Here is a 21,968-nt window from a genome sequence, read left to right as displayed (position 1 = left end):
AGAAAAAGCATGACTTCTTGCTACCACAGACTAGCAACAAGTCTTAACCACTGCTACGAAAATGTAAAATGAAGTGCCGACAGTAATCTAATGATCGTGATAATGTCACTCGAATTAAATATCAAGTTAATCAGGCTTATCTTACCTTTTCTGCATCTTGGAGTGTATTCGTATCTGAAGAAAATGGTTAACCAAGTTATGACAGGATTGATATTAGTACCTATGTACGGTCCCACGTCAATCGGTTCGATGTTTCGAACAACTAATATAAGCTGAGGAAAAGAAAAAACAAACATTTAGTTTAGAAGAACCATTTTCAGCATGTTAATGATTTAGATGACGAAGTATTTAAGTCATAGAAATGTTCGATTTTGTTTATTCACAAAACAAAAAAATTAATCATGAATATCATCGTGATTCATACCTCTATGATAATTGTAGATGTAAGATTTAATTCGTACAATTTTTCTGTTGTTGTTATGGTACCATCTGCCTGATTGATATCAAAATAGTCTGACGGAGTGACGGATCCAATGCCTTCAAAGCGAGCTCTCGCAATGTGATAGAAACACTCTGTGTTCCTTCCCAAATCAGGATCCTTTGCCCTAAGAGTGGTTACCAAAGCTCCGGAGCTGCTATCCTGTAAGTTGAATGGGTAAAATTTAAAATTTAATGTCCGGGTGAAAAATTAAAAAATGAACGACTTAGAGCTCACTCGATTTCTACCTTTGCTATATCGCAAATACAGAATTGTTATTTTCACGTCTCTAACGATAGGAATGCTGAATTCTGCCATCGACATACTGGTATAGTGTAATTTCAGGGCAAAGAATTTATGTCAGAATGAACATGTTGTGGAATTATCGTTCTTAAATAACCTCAATTTAGTCTTGTTTTCCATTAATAGGATTATTAAGAATGATTTGCAACAACAGCTGCTGTGTGCTGTTCACCAAAAAGGGGCATGCACACTATCTTGTGAGAACTACCATGTCTTAGGATATCACGGTTGATTATTGTTTACCTGTATGATTGTGGCGTTCAGCACTTGGGGTAGCTCCGGGGCATTGTCATTAGCGTCTTCAATCGTAATAGTGACCGTGACATTTGCAGATTTTGGATCTGGCGTGACGTCATGAGCTGAAATGATTAACTCAACTGACGCTAGGGCTTCCCTGTCAAGTGGATTGTTCACAGTTATTTGCCCAGTCAGAGTGTCTATAGAGAACAATCCTGTTGGATAAGAATAAAAAGTACCCTCATATTCAGGATAAAATAAAATGTAACGTCTATAAACCATACTTATGATGTTAAAAAACATAAAAGTTACTGTCTACTGTCTATATTGATTTCAGTTAGTTTAGTTATTTACATCATATGGATTTAAGTCTCATGCTTCTATTACAGACTGATTTTTGTTTGTTTCATTTTCAAAAAATGGAAGCTATCAACAATTAGTTTGATTTTTTGAGTAACGTTCCCGCTGTTCTCCTCGGCAATGCTATACAAAATCAAAAGTAAAGCATCTTCGCCTATCACTGAAGATGACATGTTACTAAATAAATTTGTTTATGAACTGATTATTTACATGACATAAAAGCTTGCAGGATATAGCAATAGTTCAAATTATATTTTTGTTTAGTATGACTAGAGACTTATCTTTTATTGGTTGATCAACAATAAAAATAAAAATGATATTCGGACTGTAGCAGAGTAGCGTTGATATCACGTTCATTGATGAACATCCATGTGTGTGTCATCACAGACAACTGTCCATGGTTTCAAGGTTTATTTTAAATTTACATCACTTTTAGTGATATGTTCAGTTAACGTGATAAGTATGATTAAAACACAAACATCATGGACATCTATCAATCGACAGAAAGTTGCCTTTGTTCGTTCCCATAATTACTGCTCTTCTTCACTTTGCTCATACAATATCATCAAACTGTCATTCTTACCATCGTCATTGCCTCCAACAATATCGTAATAGACTTCTCCGTTGGCATCTCTGTCATCATCTGTTGCTTTTGGTGGGGTTTGGGGCTCCGTTTTCAATTCAGTCCCAATCAAAGAATTTTCATTAATATTGGCCTTGTATGACTCTTTTTCAAATTTTGGTGGAAAATTGACTTCTTCGATGTTTATTTCGATCTGAAAGTGCATTAGAAATAAACCAACAAACAAATGATGATAATAGAAACGTTGCTTTATATGATTGACAACACAACGGTGCTTTGTTTTCTATTCATTATTTCAGTATTTCAACCTTGATAAGTTTGTGTCCAGGTCTGCTCGTCCTTCAAAGAAACTCATTTTTCTCTAAGTTTGGACAAGTGAAAATAATCTGTAGACGTTTCTGTGTTTGAAATGTTACGATATTATATAACATTTACGATGACTTTATGTTTGTTTTGTTTTGTATAGATTTGATACCTTGTTGCTATGACAGAAGGTTACAGCCAAAATCTTAGCTTCTTGACAATTGTGAAGATTGTAAACCGACTCAGATTTAAGTTTTACAATGAAGCAGTTGCCCAGTAAGATCAAAAGAAAAGTTTTACCAACCATGGAGATGCTACTCAAAGGATCCGTTCCCTTGTCTTGACATCTCACTGAGAGTAAACAAGACCCTGAAGGTTGCTCATACAGTTCGCCAGTAGTGATGATCTGTCCAGTTGTGGAATTTATCTCAAAATGATTCTGACTGCAGTTTCCTCCACCTTGAATCATAGGTGTATAAATCGAAATGCGTATTCAACTTTTGGAATAACATTGTTTCAAAACATTAGAAATTCTCCACGACTTATCTATCCGGCGAACTTTCTCATAATAATACTAATATACCCGATATATCCTAAAACTTGGCACACGGTATAAATCACGATTTTTGCAGCCGGTGCAGGTAAGTTTCAACATTGTGTCGAACAGTGACTGTCATTGGTGCTTAACGTATTTGCAAATTTTAGTATCTAGGTTTCAAATTATACACAATTGTATGAAGTAGGCTGATATTCAAAAACGAAGTATCATAAAAGCTGTTACAAAAACTGAACAGTGCTTTAACAGTATTAACTATATTGCTTATAAAATTCAGTCATTTGTATAATTTGGTTACAGTTCATCTACATCATGACGTTAAAACGTTTGCCGTAAATATCACGCAAAACCTATACATAGAACGTTTATAAAAGTGAGATTTAGATCGTTTGAGACTTTTAGAAGCCGTTTCTACTGTACATAACATACCTATGATGTCATATGTGACCATAGCGTTAATCCCAATGTCTCTATCCATTGCTGATACCATCAACACTTTGGTTTGTGGTGGAGAATCCTTAGGTAATGGCACATAATAGTTGGGATTCACAAACTCAGGTACATTGTCATTGTAGTCTTCTATTTTAAAGCTAATTATTAGAGGTGTCGATGTTTTCGCTGGAGACCCTTTGTCGATAGCTACAACCTTTATTGTGTGGGCGTCTTCAGTTTCTCGATCGAGTAATTTCGCAGTTCGAATTGATCCAGAAATTTCTGAGGAGCATTAAACGTTCAGCAGAAAATCCCCATTAGAAGATGCAGAGTGCAGGGTTACTCAGTGGTCTAGCATTACAGTTGTCTAGATTGATTGTAAGGGCTGTAATATGCTCTACACCGACAATGAAATAGCATTGTGTCTGTGCAATGATAAATTTTCATATGTCTTCCTTTATCTAACGATTCTTATTATATCGCTGGATGAACGACGTAACATCGAAAATCAATGCATATTTTTTTCCTTTCGACCTAGTTATTGTACATGTTAAGAAGCTTTCATAAACTGACCTGATAATACTCATTGCAATGATTTATAGCCAATTTGATAACGCGCACATACGATTTTCCTCATTGCAGTAGACAGGCGCAATACTTACCGCCGACATAAAACGTGCCATTTGAGTCCTCTTCAAGTTGAAAGTAGATTTCAGCATTTTGCCCTTCATCGTAGTCACTAGCGCTAACGTAAGTCACCTACCGTAAGGTAAATGAGAAATATTTACTGTTTTGATATTCATCAGTTAAAGGTATAATAAGTGAACGAATAACAGCGCAACCCAACGACATTGAAGGGCATTTTAAAAATATGATGAGTGGGTTAATAACATAGTCTTCGATACTCTGCTTTTTTAATATTCTCCTATGTCAAGAATAAAACTAACCATTAATTTGGTGATATCTTACAATTAAAAAATTCAAGAATACTATATATTCTGCAGTGAAATCCAGATGAGATAGATTTGAGATTTTTCAATCGCTCAATACGTTCTTGAATGGAATGCGAACATTTCAACGTCGCTTACGCCACGCGTCTTAGAAAATAACCTCCGCTATGCGACGTACTTGAACGAAAAACATGATATTTGTGAGCAACCTTATATTATTGAAGTACTGAGTACCGTGAAGAATAAGACAAGATAAATATAAGATAAGATAAAGAAAAACGTCAGTTGAGCGAAATGTACGTTTATACCTCAGTTCCGTTTCCTATATTTTCGTTGATTACTTCAATGGATGTATTTGTCGTTATTATCGGTGTATTGTCATTTTCATCCAAAATCCCAATTTCAAGGGTCACAGTGGTATTACGAGGTTGCGACCCTTGATCACTAGCCTTAAATAGAAAACAAAAAATAGCCGGTTTGACTTTTCGTAGGTTTGCATTTTACAGAGAATTGTTCGAAACACTGTTGCCTGTCGTTTGTTCATTGCATGGATAGATTATTTAATTGACAGAAGACTAAAAAAAACCAAATATATATTTATTTAGATGCAAACACTAGGGAACAGCTATATTCCTGCAACTAGTAAAATTACTTGAACATTTATTACTGTGAACGGAGAACTATTCAGATGGCCAGATGGATTTCGCTTGAAACTTCAACTGTTACATACCGCAATTATTATACTGTAAGATTCCACCTTTTCCCTGTCAGCTTCCTTGATAACACTCAGGACTCCTGTTGAACTGTCGATATCAAATATGGCACCTACAAGGAAAGTTTAGCATCTGCATATAATCAGAATATGATATCGGAAAGTGTTTTGGCAATAATCAGGATACAACATCACGTTTTTACACCTGTTCATTAAATAAAACAAACTAAGATGAAATGGAAATAACTTTACATTTCAATTTAGCGTTTCAGGCGCTTAATATTCAAACACAAAAGATATGCAAATAAACACAAAGGCCTGAAAGTCTCTCGAAACGTATCGAAATACATGATTTATGATAAAGGATTCCAGCGAATTAAAAGAAATAAGAACGACCCTTTCGAACGCGTGACTTCCAAGATGTACATACCGCCATTACTGTTGGTAATGCTGTATTCGATCTGTGAATTAGGACCATCTTGGTCTCTATCTTCAGCCTTAAATTGAACAAACGAAGAATTCAGAGAATTCTCTAGCAGTTCTGTCCACAGCACTGGTTCTTGGGGGAATATGAAGTAAGGATCCTCATCGTTTTCATCCTGAATATTTATCTTCACCTAGTTTTGGAATAAAACAATAAAAACAAAAACTCGCCAAATTGAATTTCGTGAGGTTAGGAACAGATTTTCGCAGTGAGTTAAGTAGATTTGATAGTTTTTGATAACTTGCAGTCTTTCGTCTGATTGTTTGCTGGTCTTTTCATTGATCCAAACAAAGTAAACGTTTGATCCGTATCTGAGGTATGACAAATCAATTAATATTATCCCGCCAAGTCATAATCGGCCGAGGGGTGACGCGGTCTGCATACTGTTGATGATACTATGATCTAAGTTCAAGGACAAATATACCGATAAAACCTTTCCGCGGTAGGCTAAACCAGTGGCAATATATGATAATATTAAAAGAGTCGCTAACGGTGATCCTGTATTATAGCAGTCTGCCATTCGGATATTATTGAGGATGGTAAAAGAACGCTGGTCAAATTTGTGTAGAATGCATAGCTACATTACAAAATAACGGCAACATAACAGTTAAATTACTATCCTAAAATTAAATATAATGTTGGTAGATTTATAGGATTAAAGAAATCGCATAGGCTCGACATGTAACTTTGGAATCACTTTCGGACATTAGAGAAGCCCGGAATTCACAACGCCACAAGTAAAATACACACTGTAAATCTTACCGTCGTAAATGCAAATCCGTCGTCTTCATTATCACCATGAGCCAGTACATTGAAGGTTACTTTAGAAGTTGTCTCCCTGTCGATTGGCCGAGTTAAATTAATAAAACCCTACAAAAAACGCAATTTTATGGGTGAAATCGTAATTTACGACAGTTATTATTTCAATTTTTACGGGACCTTCACAAAACTCATTCTGAAGTTACAAAACGATGCCAATGAATTAAAAACTTTAATATCGAGTATATTTGAGCCTTCTAAATATACTGAAATCTACATTGTCTACATTATCTCTAGACTGCAATTTTACAAAGTAAGCACATTTCTTTCAATGTTACATACCCTGTAAATTACAAAAATGTCCCTGCAAAACACATAACAAGAAATACAGTAATCTCTATACCAATTATTTTCTTGACCATGATAAATTGGATTGTTGTGGAATTCATGTCAAAATGTTATCTGAACTTTAAATACGTCTCTATGCCTGATTTACTGTGCTACATCGACAGTGTGAGTAAACAAATACATATGAACTCACCGTGTATTGATCTAAAGTGACTCCTTCTATGCTATATGGTAGGTCGTACACAAAATCCTTGTTTATATTTCTGCTGAAGGCTTCAACATTTCCAACATACACGTTCTTTTCATTCTCCATAACATTGAAAACATACATGGTTTCATTGAACTCAAACACTTGTGATGGTTTTTCGAATGAAATGACCACCATAGCAGTGTCTTCTTTCGGTGGAGATCCGCCATCTTTAGCAGAGATATTGAATCTCAGTATCTCATTATCAACACCAGGAACTGGTAAATAGTCTCTTATAACTGTGATGGCACCATTTGTACTTATTTTAAATATATCTTTGTACTTTTCACTTATAACAGAATATGTAATTTCTGCATTGCTGCCACTATCGAGATCCGTGGCAGACACGAACGAGACAAGAGTTTCAGCTGTTATGCCGCCTGGCGGAAGAAGCATTGTCGCGTCATATTTTTGTGATGAAAAGTTTGGTTCATTATCACTTACATCATCAACTAGAATTCTCACTCGCACGGAAGTTGATTTCCGTGGCGTTCCGTTATCAGTAGCTATGACTTCAAAATCATATGAGGGAACTGTCTCCCTATCTAGTGCAGTATTTGACGATACAGTTCCGTTGCTGTCGATAGTAAAGATAGTTGGATCAGTCAACGAGTATTCTATCTCAGCGTTCTCACCAAAGTCAGGGTCAGAAGCGATTACAGATAATACTGTAGATCCCGTCTGTCCTTCCAGTGTGCGTCCATTATAAAACAGTTGATCAAAGCGAGGCGAGTTGTCGTTCACATCTAAAACAGTAACACTTACATAGACTAAAGTCTCCTTCGCTGGATATCCCTGGTCTCGTGCGATTATTCCCAAGATGTATTTATCTTTAGCTTCTCTGTCAAGTTCAGAACGCAAAGACAGCTCACCTGTCGTCGTATCAATGTTAAACTTTCCATCATCTCCTTCAAGAATGTAATATCTTAGTTCACTGTTTAATCCCTCGTCAGCGTCTGTGGCTTGTATGGTTGTTAATACAGTTGCTATCGGAGAATCTTCACTGATAATCAAATTTTGTAGCTGTTCAGTAGCTGTGAATACTGGTGAGTTATCATAAGCATCCGTGATCTTCACAATAAATGGTACACTATTTGAGTTTCCATCTGGATGGCCATCTCTATCTTGAGCTACTACCGTCATATGATACTCTTTGATCGATTCATAGTCCAAGTCTGCACTTACATTCAACCATACAGCGCCACTCTTTGGGTTTATGAAAAATAATTCACTGTCTGGTCCTATGAGGGAATATCTAATTTCTGCATTAAACTCGAAATCGTCGTCCGTTGCCTGTATTGGCGGAATCTGTAAATAATGATAGAAACTAATGATTGATAGATTCTTGGAAGCTTATATTATAAGATCGATCTTTTAGAGAGAAGTTGTTAGAAAGGGACCAGAAAGACTAATCGATCACAAGGAACTGGTCACAAGGATTCGGTCAGGATCATGCTTTAGTTGGCACTGTAGTGCGTTGTTGTGGGCATACAAAGTAAATTCCAGAATTAAAAAGAAATTGACATCCTTTTGATAACTCTGGATTATTCAGTCCCTCGATCAAAGCTTGTCAACTCACAATTATAACTGGTGTCTGTTCACTGGGAGATCCAGCATCTTCTCTTACTGTAGCAGAGTATGACAATTCACCAAAGTTTGGAATTTCATCGTTGACATCTTCGACTATGATTTCCAAAAGAATCTGTGATAGGCAAGATCAGGTAAGGAATGTGTGTTAATAAAATTGACATGTAAAAGCCAATAAAAAAATCTATTGTATTTACATCTAGTGGACATTTTGCTTTCTCGAAAAACAAAAATGTGAGAACCTTTGTCTATGCCCATTGCCTATTGTTGCGTCGAAACGCTTTTGCCTCGATTTTCGATGTGTCCGTAGACTAACATGGCGGCCGGTATTTCTCACCCCTTCTGAAATTCACATCTGACTTGAGCATTTCGTGAAACCAAGACATTCTCTCGAAATATTTTCTGTCCTTGTATTTTAGTGTTGTTCTACCTATGCAGATGTTCGTATTCGTATTTATTGACTTGGACCCGATCACTTATAAACAGAGAATACGAAAGTCTACCCTTGAGAACGTATACAAGTCATTACAAGTAAGCTTATCGACTCAAAAAAAGTTATTTTTGAGATCAATGGTTACATGAATTTCAAGGAATATAACAAACAAAATGAAAATAGACAGTGTTTACCCATGTATACTTCAAAAGAAATACAGGAATATTCGGAATCAACTCGCCAGTGGTCGCGTTGTTGCACTGTATCTACACAGTATACTCGATTCCTGCAGATTTGACGTGCGTTGCATTTTTAATTCATTCTCATTCTAAACAAAGTGTAATTCTGTTTGACGTGAATTTCATGCCTTTGCTATTCTTTGTTTTTAAACGTCTATTATATAGATTGATTATCTTTAATTTGCATTGTGTGACGAGGATATATTCCAGGCTCGCGATGGACACATCAAAATGATTGACCACTTTAGGGTGGCGTATTTATATCAAAACTTTAAATGCTTCATCATTCAAAGAAACAACTGTTTATTTTGCAAAAAGGAAACAAAATTAGCTTATACAAGTAATACGTGTGCTAATTCCTTAATATTTTTCTTTGTTCAATTTTGAAAAAACTTGTGGCATAATGATGGTGTTCCGAATAGTCTTCAATCGTTACATGGCCATTATGAAACTCCCACTTTTCCTTGATAAGCGGAGAAAGATACCAGGGAATTACATTTGAACGTTGCTACAGAAAACTTAATGGCCTTGAAAAACACACGCATCCGTCGTGTGAAAGACTGCGAAAGCTGACTCACAACTGAAAAGTGAATAGTGCCACAATAAGGCCGAGCCCGAGTTTATTTATTTCAATGGAAGGCGGCAATTTAATGTTTACAGTAGATGGGTTTTGGACAAAGAGATATATACCCTTCCCTGTCGCAGGTGTTGGTGGCCTCGTTGGCATCACGTTCGACAACCGAAATTATCACATTGTTTTATGTGTCAATAATTCTGATGATAACTTTTGATGAATTCTAACACAAGAATACGATTTATTCAGCACCTCGTTTTACGATGATAGGCAAGTACTCACCTCAATTCCAGATAAGCACTGATTTTCGAGGACAATAATAGAAAATCTGTACAGAGGATCTTCCTCTCTGTCGAGGGGCAGTCTTGTCGTTATTACACCCTAATTGCAAAGTATGGAAATAAACTCTGCATATATTAATCTGAAAAGTTGGTTTTTGTATGCACATGTACGCCTAGTTTTGTACGAAATAACAATGTACTCAAATCGGAAACCAGTGTCCAAGAACATGAAGAATGTCATGTAACCGCCATACCGCCATCACGGTCTTTATTGTAATATATAAAACTATATTTTTGTCAAAAAAAAGGAACTTTACAAAAATATATACTGTTTAAAATTACGTCAAATTGCCACTTTTTTCGGCAGCATCGAAGTAATTGTGTTGGAGATAGCGAGATGCTGCATTATGCAATGTATTCCAGATCATACTTTAGTAATTCTGCGATTTATCGATTGTAGACAACAGAGTAATGTGTTTGGCTTTCTGATATCTAGTTAAGTTTATAGCATTACAAAGAAGTAAGGGAGTTGCCTATTGAACTTCATAAGATACACGCTGTATAGAGTGAACATGAGAATAGAAATTGATATGCTATAAGTACACGGATGTATGTTGATTTAGAAAAAATACATAATTCCAATTCTGAAAGATTTGAAGGAAAGCCTTACCGTCGTTTCATTGTAGCAAATTGAAAGTCATCTTGCCGCCCTACACTTATTCTATACTTGTAAGTTACTTCTGTGTTTTGAGAATCAGATAAACTGACATCAGTGACGAATGATCCAACAGTAGCATTCTCTGAAATTGCAACTTGAGAACTGGTTTCGTTCATTTTGCTGTCTCGAACAAAAAGAGGTTCGACGGCCAGAAACACTGTTGACGACGAAGTTTTGTCTCCATCGGTGACAGACACGGGGATAAGTAGTTTACCATCATCCAAATATCCATCATTCTCTAATCGTTTTCTATTCAATATTCCGTCAACGAGAATCCTTCCGTCTTCGGTGATCGAAAATAGGGATGCGATATCAGAGTTTGCGGTAGGAAGAAAGTACGTCAGTGCATCTGTACCATCGGCATCCAATGCAGTAACTGCAGCAACAAGGCTCCCAACCGGAGCGTACTCCATGATTGTACTTTCGTATGGCGTGTTTGTGAAGTAAGGACTGTTGACATTTATGTTGTCGACAACAATTATCAAGAGAATCCGTGTTGCTTCTTGTGAATCGAAGATGTCTATCTCAAGTTCAAACCTGTCTTTGTGTTCATGGTCAAACTTGTCAAATGTTGCATTCACTTTTCCTGATAAACTATCTAACACGAATGTTTTGTCGTCAACATTGGGTAGCAAAACATATCGCTGTGCAGCATTTGGATTAATCAACAGGAGTGAAACATCAAATACAGGATTTTGAATCTGTTCCTCTTCAGTTACACGGATGACCTTGTAACCACTTGTTAGACGTACGTTTTCCTGAAATTCTGCCCAGAAAGAATTATTTTGAAAGAAAATTTCTGTAAATTAACATCAGCAACATCTAGAAACATATTTATTTATTTATTTATTTATTTATGTATTTATTTATTTATTTTATTTATTTATTTACTTATTTATTTATTTATTTATTTATTTATTTTATTTATTTATTTACTTATTTATTTATTTATTTATCTATTTATTTACACTTTTAATGAACGGCCGAGTTACTAAATGAGTAATTTTCATCTGGCTCAATAAAATACCACAATGTAAATAATGAGAGAAGTACATGTAAAATAACAAAGTTGTTTACAAAGGAAAATTCAGTTTGATAAACTCTCTTAGCTAAACCTTAAACTGTATAATATTAGGAGCATGTCTTATGTCGTTCGGTTATGAAAACTCCGTGGACCAGTGTTTAAAACTGACTTTGGAATACAACAATCTTGACAAGAAACAGAACGTGTTTGATAAGCATGAACATCACTATGAAATACAAATACTTACACAGATATTTTGGTACATTTCCAGACATACAATTAAATGTTGACACTCCCATGAAATAAAAAATTCTTTGTCTAATGGACAGAACATTTAACAGAGAAATAACTCAAAAGAAGGAAAGTCGTAAGGTAATTCAAACAGAATACGTAAAGCCCTTTTTTGTAAAATGAAAACTTTGTTGAGATATATCTAGCACCAAATCGATTTTTTGGCAAAACATTAAATATTTTGGATAATTATATTAGTTATATCTCAATATGGAGATTAAAAAATCGGTAAGGTTACCTGTCTCACAGTTTCTTCCGATAAAGTTGTCTCTACAATAACATAGGTAGTCTGTGGCTTCAGAGACGCATATTCCATCATTCAAGCACTGGACACCTTCACAATAATCTAAATACGAAAAGAATGAACATTTACCTATTACACATGACGTTAGCTTAGTTTGATTACCTTTAGAGCTAACGGAATATTTTAAAAAGTATACATTGCTCTCTAAATTAACAGTTATCCTTCGCAACTTATCACATAGTATTACACAAAACCTATCCATACGATGCTTCCCTGTATATAAAAGATTAATTGTCATGTTGTATAGTGTATAAAAGTTATATCCGCGCTGTGTTAAGCGACACCTTCTTCTTTGGAAAAAATGCACATTCTTATAGAAAAGCACACGTTTACTCCTTGTAGTACGCCTATTGTGTTGCATTGACCATTGAATTATTGCAACGTCACCTGGCAGTTTAGCAGTGAAATCAAAACCAAGACGTTATTGTTGCATTCACTTATAAAACGAAGCTATAAAAATGCACTTTATATTAGTGTATGTACGTCAAAGAAGGTAACATATTCGTGACTTACCTTCTTGACGTTCTATTCTGCCTATTGTGTAATTAAGCAAACCATTGGTGTCTAAGTTGTCCTTTACATCTTGAATTGCAGTTTCCTCCTCATTGGTCGTTGAGTTAGCTAGTAGCACGATGTTCAGAACAACGACGACGGAACCTGGCCTGGCAATAGAGGCATAACATTTACAAATATACATATGTGGTACAGATGACTTTAAAAGACAAGTGAGGTAGCTGTTCTCTATACATCGCGGAGGGACCGTGATCGCGACTTAGACATAAGATAATGCAAGCTGTTTGTTTAATTAATTTTCTTAAGCTATTAGAGATATAAAATATTATAACACAAAATTTCCATGCATTAGTACATAAGGCGCCAGTAGTGCTAACTTTCAACCATTTTACCTTAAAGATTACCTATTATTCCCGTACATTCATTGTGAGTGTTGTTGAGAGAAGGAATGAACCAAATCTGTGCTGCTTTAAAGACATACATACGCTAAATATTGCCCGATCGAGTTGAAATATTACGTGGGTCTGTTCACACTGGGACTGATAACATCATCGAGCTCTCAAGATCTATGCACCTGCGCACTCAATACAGCACGTCTAAGTGTCCCGCTATCTATCCTGGCTCAGTGACCTGTGAATGTATTTACGTTACACTTAGGTGTTCAAATACCTACTGCTGTGTTTCATGAGATTCAGAACTTTGGCAGTGGAGGCTAACATTCTATTTTGTAGCAATTGATGCATTACATGCGGATTACAAATGTAGTCGGCAGTGGCCGACGATGGATCAGGTTGAGCGGCAGTATGAAATCAAGTAACAGATGTAAAACCAATGAAAGGTAATATGGACGGACTATAGACTTTCCAATTGTATGTAGGTAAATACTGATAAAAATAGAGTAACTAGTACTTCAGCAGACTGTCGCGTCAACGGGGAGGTGATTTCGAGATTGAAGTGACATAATTAGCAGACTGTCATGACCAATCAAATATGAACAGAAAATGCTAACGTGTTTCATTATATATTGCAGTTGTGTTTAAAGTTAAACTTTTGCCACATGTTTGCCACTTCATTGAAAGTGTTAAGATCAACATCATGAACAATATCTAACACAGATTTATTCTAAAGGTCATCAAATATACAAATATATTATTAGCTAAAATAAAGATACTAAATTTCTTTGACTGCTGTGATTGTATCACCACTTTAAATAACAAGTGTAATTGCCTCTGATCAAGTCCTTCAAGCCATATATGGCAAACTGTGAAAGCTCATTAGATATGCAAATTATAAATTAGCTGACATGAATGCTAAATGATTTTCAATATTGTTTTAACCTGTTATCATCAATGTACAAAGTATGTTTTGCCAATTTTGATCAAGAAAATCTCAGTACATATCCCTAATTAGGAAAGTCCGTTAAATATGCGAAATTTAAATATGGGCTGAAGGAAAAATGCTTAAAGACTTTCAGTAATGTTGTATCATAGTATCTTTAATGTACATAGCAAGTTTCGTCAACTTCGGTCGAGTCAATTCAGATATAATAATAAGGAAATAAGGAAAGTTAATTAAATATGCAAATTAGCAATTATCTTTCATGTCATCCCATAATACCTTTCACGCCTGATATCTTGATGTAATCAACATTTGAAGCAAATCTCATCAAATTGTGTGCAGTCGTTCGCAATGTATGTCCGTTTTCCCTAATATCATTAATTATGCAAATGAGCAAAAAGTAAGCAAACCGTACGTACCAAAAAGTTCTTGCCATTTGCAATTTGAATCTATGCACCAGATTTGAATTTGATCTGATGAGCCGTTCTTAAGATATCGGGCCCATAGACAGACAGACAGATATCGCTGCTCAAGTGTGTGACCACGTGAGCTAAAAAGGGAAGACTGCCAGCACACAAGCCAGCCCTCTCTACTCGGCTCTGCAATCGCTCCTGCAAATTTAATCGTTCCATCTCTGCTGCATTACTGATGGTTGATAAGCTGGCCATAAAATCTGGCTTGTTTGGTCCTTCATAATTGTCGCCTTGTGAACCTATCGTTATTCAAATGTTGTGCAAAGTAAAAAAAAGGTTTCTAGAATGCTTGACCCGTGTCCACAGCGACGTCCGGGAATGTCGGCTTGAGTCCGCTGCCGTTGACTTACTTTATTAGCATAAATTGCATAGACTGAATGCCGTTTTCAGTTTATAACCTCTGCAAATAGCCGTTAGGGTCATCAGTCAGAGGTTGCTAAGCATTCATTGGTTGAAAGTTCTGTGAAGTCAGTCTATATGATTGATACTAATATGTCTTCGGAAGTTTTAATATTCCTTCGAATTCAATTTAACTTTATTTTCATATCTGTATGCCCACAGACTTTGGGCTAGGGTAGGCTTTATGTGGCCGCTACGGCAATAGCTACATTAACTGTAGCCCACGAGCCATGCTTCAATTTACAAAGCTTTAATTTCTGATATATTCACGCCAGTATAAATATATATCACACATACGCTCTCTGTAAATCCAGGAATTGGAATTAAGATGCCGTATTTCTACACTTACTTGAACTCCACAATTTCAATCTTCTGAAAAGTGCTGGCGTTGGCCAATAGCGAGGTTATCTTTGTGGAAAAAACATACGGAATATTATGTTTCTGAAATTTTGACCATTTAATATTGGAGGAACATTTCACTACCGATTAAGATGTTTTGCTGCCTATGGGTCTCATATCTACCGACTTTTGCTGCTATATTGAAGCCACACTCCAAGCTTGGAATCTTAGGTGAAGTCTACGGAGTGATTTCTTTGCTATTACATTATCCGCGCCGGGCGAATTATTGCACTCATAACTTGAGGAAATGTCGCCTTGGATCCTCTCAAAATCTGATCAAAATATGTAACGTGATCAACATTTTCACTATAGTAAAACAGGATAAGCAGATGGCTATGATATAAATTCGCAGTAGTTTTTGCAAATGAACAGTTTTATTTGTTCCCAACAATATAGAAGGTCACAAATACACAGTGAAACAATTCTCGCTTGATAACTGTTACAGTCTGTATTGAAAAGTAAAAAGGAAACTATGCATTCATATGTGACCGATACGGCACATTTTCTTGAAAATGTCGAGTTATTTAGAATAATAAACTTTTTCGGATGAAAATTTTCCAGCAAACTTTATATAGTTCTTCTGTCTAACGTCAACTACTTGTCGTTTGAGACTCCAATATTGTTACAGTCTTACCTGCAGAATAATCTTCGATTCAAGTTGTTTATATCTCGTCGATGATTTGTCAGTCAAATCATCTGTGAAGACAGCATCTGCCATCTCGGCTGACAATTTAACAGCTTTAACGGCTGAAAAGAAAAAAGAAAAAACTAAACCGTCTTAAATATAAGGGATTCCAGCACAAATGAAATTAATATTCTAGGCAATAGCACGAGTCACTGTGTAATTACTAAATATATAACCACTGTCTTGACAAATAAATTGTTTATCTGTTATTGATTAAACATACCCTGCTGAATCTATTCCCGTATTTATCCTGGAGGTGAAACAATGTCACCTGCTTTTGAATAAGAAAGCGTCCTGATACAATATTACTTTCTTTTGTGACGCTAGCCTTTGTACATGTTAAGATATTGTTTAAGTGCGCTTTAAGGGGAGAAATAGCATGTATGTATTGCAGTAAATTACATGAAAAAACAAGATCTCAACATGCATAACGTTCACAACGTTTTTTTCCCAAATAGATTCGCCCTGCTAAAAAGAAAAGACGAGTTGCGATCTTACCTGTTTCACATCTGTCACCGATTTTATCTGAAGGACACACACATTGAAATCCAACAATGCCAGCTACACATGTTGCACCATCGGCGCATGGATTATCATGACAACTATCAGCCTCTTTGAGAAGAATAAATAAAACAGTCGATGTGATTTCAGTACTTGTGATTACGACAGTTTGTTATGCAGTGAGGTATAAATTGAGACGTCAAGTAAGATGGAGATCTTACAAGCACTAAAGTCTAACCTTCGATTTAGTTTACATGGGACTACTCTGCATACAGGAAATTTGATTAGGGTCATTTCTGTGGTCAGGACTTGCATACCTGCAAATCTTGTTAATATTACCTTAAAAGATAACAATAAAAAGGAATAAGGAAACTTACCAACATTGCATAGGTCGCCAGATATACCGCTAGGGCAAATACATTTAAACGCTCCGTTACTATTGACACACGTGGCATCTCTTCCACAGGGACTACCTTCGCAGTAATTGGGTTCTATAAGCAAAGGAGAATGGGAAATAAATTGCACAGTGACATTAGATAATGATGTGGCTGTGTCTATCCTACTGCTTGCTGTAGTCCGGAAATTGAATATTGGCGTAATTTTCAGTACTGAAAGTGTCAAATTATGTTGCTCGTGCAAAACATTCTATAAATTTGTTTTCATTTGATCTCCGACAAAGGGAATGTGATATCTATCGCATTAGCAATCACTGTGCAGTTAAAATACTGTGTCGTTTCACATGCAGTTCAACCATCGGCCAATTTGTCATTTTTTAAAGTAAGGTTATACAGAAATTGTATCATAGAAGAAATGTTCAAGTGTGCACTCACGTGTATTTATTTGCAATTGATATTTAGTTTCACTTCTAAGTCCATTGCTAATTGTCTCGATGTCGATAAAACATGTACTATTCGATGGTAGATCAAACAGTGTGATGTTTGGATACGTCACGTTCTCTGTCCATTCAAATGGAGCATCTTCACACATATACGTCACTTCGAAGGTGTCGTAATCCGTACATCCGGGATACCAGTACACGAAAACACTCGTTGTATTGTGAGAGATAATATCTGCATAAACCGGTGATTCTGGAGCTGTATTCCGATAAAGGAATGTACTTAGCAAAAATTTGATTTCTCTAAAGTCGTTGAGAAGACCAAGATTGACGTGTTCATGAAAATTAACTTTCAAAACTTTTAGACAAATGGTAATTTGAACCCATTTCAAAATCGTCTCAATTGTTTCAAACGAATTTCTAGATGAATGATTCTACTATGCAAAGCCGTTTGAGCAATTTATAGATTAGAAGCAATCTGAAACAACCAGGGTAATCGGTAACATACGACCTCCAGTTGTCGAAATCTCTCAGACCTAATTATTGATATACGTATGAGATGAGAAATTGCAAGATAAACTTCGGTTGTAAAGTCACTCTGGAACCTGTTTGTTAGCAATACAATTCATTAGAAACCGCTGAATTGTTGAATTGAACTCCAATTAAGCATTTAAAACTAAATTCCGATTGATTCTATGAACGAGTATCAATGCCAAGAAACAATACACGATACATACGTAAATTCACGACGACTGTATCGCTTATGGTGAGGCAAGGGGAACATTCAGGCCGTTCAATCGCCGTAACAGTCACAGTGTTTGATGTGCCTGGTCTCAAACGATCGAGCGTTGTTCCAAGACGTTCATACTGTTCGTATGAACGACTATGAATCATATTACTATCAATACAATCAATTGTGAGGTAACCAGGAAAAAACAATTGATAATTATCATTCCAATTCCAATTCACAGTTATTGTCGTGGTCGATATGTTGACTAACTGGACGGTTATGAAGATCTCTGCAAAATAAACAATGACAGAAAATATTGTTTGCTATCGGACACAGCGTGATTCTAAAATATCATTCCAAATCTTCAAGATATGACATTTGTATTTACACTGCATTACGTTGATCCCATAATTATAGATATAATGATGAATGCTTTCCTCAATTTTGATATCCTTGGCTTCTACATGACCTCTTTGTTTGATACATGTATGAAAATAATAACAACTAGCTTACTTTCCTATTGCAAATCGATTGCCATTCAAGGACTGTACTCTCCATCTCCATTAATACTGCTTCTTGGATGTAGTTTTACACAAAAAACACTTTGAGGTATTTGTATTGATTGACTGAAACCTTTGCATTTATTTAAACTGAATTTCCTACAATCGAAGTAGTTTGCATTAAAGCGCCTTCTTTTGTATGATACTTTGATTGCCAGGTGTGCGCCGTGCTGGCTGCCCCTAAATTCAGCTCTGACAGTTTTCCTGATTTTTTCACCGGTTGATTTGTCCCTGATACTTCTTTATTACTCTTAAAATCCATGTGCACAAAAAACAGGAGGATTATCAGGCAAAGGAATGAACGCAAGCAGTAATATTGTGATGATATGTTGATGCCAAATGACACATGATTTCTAAACTTTACCAGAAAATAGAGATGCATATAAATATATCATTATTGATAACATACATTGTTCATTATTGATTTTATTTTGATTTTGAGTATCAATTTACAGCTGATTTTTCTATAATTATTCTTTTTTGGAACTTTGTAATTTTCTTGACTTCAGTTGATAACAATTCTTACACAAATTATGTTAATTCTTCCTTACAGTTTTTACGTTAACTATCCTGAGTTGAACCAAATACCCTAGACAAATGAAGGGCATTCATTGGTCAACCTTCAGCCATGTCTTCCAGTATTTCAATGACATTATGCCTTACATTGGTAAAATACATACATTTTGTTCAACAATACACGCGTTCGCTCTTTGTAGCATTTTGTGTGTCTGTTATCTTAACTTGCCCTATTTGCATACATGCTTACGAGTCAGAATACATTCATAATTCATTGCCCTATGATGTAGTGATCGCACACAAATGTACATTTGCCACTCTTACGTAATGGGAACTCGGCCGATGCATTCAAAGGGGAACTCTTCAACCCCTGGTTCTTCGCATTGCATTATAACATTAGTATTTACATGGAGTTAGCCCTTTTTTCTCCATTGAAATTTTTATCAAGTTAGTCATTTACTTTAGATAAGCTGATAAATGACCTGCCTATTTTAGCAGTCCTTGATCATTTATGATGTAAATGATTTGGATTAAATTATATTTCTTACCAGTCTCGCAGTATTGGCCTACAAATCCATCAGGACAGCGGCAATCCAGCTCTTCGTTATCATATCTATATCCACTGTAGTAGTGCTTGTTCACATGACTGGTACATGAATCATTATTTCGGCATAAGTTGCATTGATCTATATTATTTTTAAGACAGGGTATAAAAAAGTTGTTGAAAATATTTTGCCGTAAAATCTTGGTGTTTTACATCACTGTTGAAACGATCATAGCTTTTACCGGTAGTAACAAGAGAAAACTTTTACCGTCTTTTATATAATATATGTCACCTTTTTCGTCATCGGCTTCGGTCATTAAAGGAAATTCCAAGTATATGTAGTTCACTGACTTAACGCGGTGACAAATAAGGAGCATGGCCACAGACACAAATTACATTACATACTGAGAGTAAACGTAAGAGACGCTTGTCACTTCTATCGGATAACGTTAGAAAAATAAAACTTACCGTAATAATCTATATTAAATGTCTCTCTAACATCAACGTACATTAATGCCACAGATATTGAATATGTGTCAGATGTTGTCAAATTTACTAGAGTAATAGGCTGCGAATATGCCGTCACTGTTTGGGTGTCATTTACATCCGAATGTTTCCAATATGACACTTCGTATTTCAGGGCTTGGGCTGAATGCTGATAATATATGTTAAAAGTCAATTCGACCATGCCACGTTCAAATGAATCTGCGTATATCTCTCTCAATCTTCGATAAGCTGTAAGATATAAATGGATTTCTAATGATGGTGCATATGTGTTACTCATGTATAATAGGCATTTCCGCATTGTTGTAGGGGTACTCACTCGTAAAAATAGAATTACCTTTTTAGATTCATGTTAAAGTTCAAATTAGAACATTTACTATAATCAACTCAATTTATCCGTTCAGATAACTATGTTATACACTTATTTCTCAAAGATTTATCCATGCAGTCTTTTAAGGATTTCATACTAAAGCATTGGTTTATATTTTTCATAATACATAGCTTTTTTTAGCTTTTTGGGGGTTTTCATTCCTTTCAGTGCACATTTTAATTGAAACAAAATGCGTAAAATTCCTCGTGTTTTCCATTCAAACACTATGGCTGGATTATTTTCATATCCGTCGTTGCCCAATGTTTACCATAAGATATTATTCCCTTATATTTTTCTTCGTTCAGTTCGGAAAATACTTTAGACGTAATTACCGTTAAGGAATAATAGACTTATCACATGCACAAGCCAAGAATTCGTTAAGTTTTTTGCAAAGTAAAAGACGTTTTCGGTGACGATTCCGCGTTTAAACTTTTGAACTAGTTTAGGAACAATATCAATACGCCGTGGGCAAGTTGTCAATCATTTCCAGTCGTCCGTCGCGTGAGAAATACGGCGTTCACGTTTGTTCGTGTATGGAGCAAATGTTAGACGACCTCTCCGTCTACACGTTCCGCAAAGTTATACACTATTTCAAAGGTAGCATAGGCCTAGAAATTTACCTCAGACGAAGACGAAGACACGCTTTTTTTAGGAACAAACATCGACTGAATCTCGATGGCGCGAACACTGTAACGTCGCGCCTGACCCTGGTTTTACAATGCTTACGGAACCCACGGTAACGGGACCAGCTTCGAGTTCGTTGTTTCCGCAAATAATTCACGTAATGCCTTGGGAATATACAGGCGGTACACTATTGTGTTTTCATTCCTCGTATTAGTATCGTCGAAGTCTATCAATTTCATTACGCGACTTTTAGGCCTGGACACAGCACGCACGTGATCCCCCTGTTGTTGAAAAGGAAGCTGTTTGTCTACCGCATGAAAGTACACAGTGCGTCGAAAGTTTAGGCATCGGCGGGGTCTATATGAATACAAACTCCCATATTGGCGATAAAACTAAAACAAAAGGACTCAAAATTTGCCCAGTGGATGTATTTTGTCAGATTCTAACAGTCATGTCTAATTTTTTGGATATTTTCAGATTAGACACATCTTGATCGTGGGAGAAACACCGGCCGCCATGTTGTTTGTTTACATTAATGAGCACACCGAAGATCGACGCAAAAAAGGTCCGACGCACCAAAATTCATGACATAGACGCGGGCTGTCGTGACGTAGAACGGCCAAAGAATAGCTCCAGTATTTTTTGTTCTGAGACGACAAACTTAGCTTGTGCATGTGATAATACATGTTAAATGCACATTTAGTTTTTGTTATCCGCTAAGTGATATTAAGTATTAGAATTCTGATTAATGAAAAATATGATATGATACGTCTT

General features: G+C 35.9%; 2 protein-coding genes across 2 annotated transcripts; both read right to left on the bottom strand.

Annotated features, from left to right (window-relative positions):
* Positions 1 to 418: 418 nt before the first annotated feature.
* LOC139118185 (protocadherin Fat 4-like) lies at positions 419 to 11,832 on the bottom strand. The gene is made up of 15 exons (XM_070681478.1): positions 11,778 to 11,832; positions 10,605 to 11,350; positions 9,868 to 9,966; positions 8,332 to 8,454; positions 6,699 to 8,060; positions 6,161 to 6,268; positions 5,345 to 5,531; positions 4,933 to 5,027; positions 4,511 to 4,651; positions 3,915 to 4,011; positions 3,250 to 3,534; positions 2,569 to 2,723; positions 1,962 to 2,154; positions 1,025 to 1,233; positions 419 to 640 (listed from the first exon to the last, which is right to left on the bottom strand). Exons 1-15 carry the CDS (start codon positions 11,830 to 11,832, stop codon positions 419 to 421), a joined length of 4,077 nt encoding a protein of 1,358 aa, XP_070537579.1.
* A 3,439-nt stretch (positions 11,833 to 15,271) lies between these two features.
* On the bottom strand, positions 15,272 to 18,359 carry LOC139118184 (uncharacterized). Its single transcript, XM_070681477.1, has 6 exons — positions 18,084 to 18,359; positions 17,342 to 17,605; positions 16,889 to 17,002; positions 16,509 to 16,622; positions 15,960 to 16,072; positions 15,272 to 15,334 (listed from the first exon to the last, which is right to left on the bottom strand). The coding sequence occupies exons 1-6, from the start codon at positions 18,238 to 18,240 to the stop codon at positions 15,272 to 15,274; spliced, it is 825 nt and encodes a 274-aa protein (XP_070537578.1). The 5' UTR covers positions 18,241 to 18,359.
* Positions 18,360 to 21,968: the final 3,609 nt, after the last annotated feature.

The sequence above is a fragment of the Ptychodera flava genome, chromosome 19 (genome assembly GCF_041260155.1).
Source record: "Ptychodera flava strain L36383 chromosome 19, AS_Pfla_20210202, whole genome shotgun sequence".
Lineage (NCBI taxonomy): Eukaryota > Metazoa > Hemichordata > Enteropneusta > Ptychoderidae > Ptychodera > Ptychodera flava.
The sequence above is the reverse complement of the archived record's forward strand: the minus strand, read 5'-3'. Positions and strand labels throughout refer to the sequence as shown.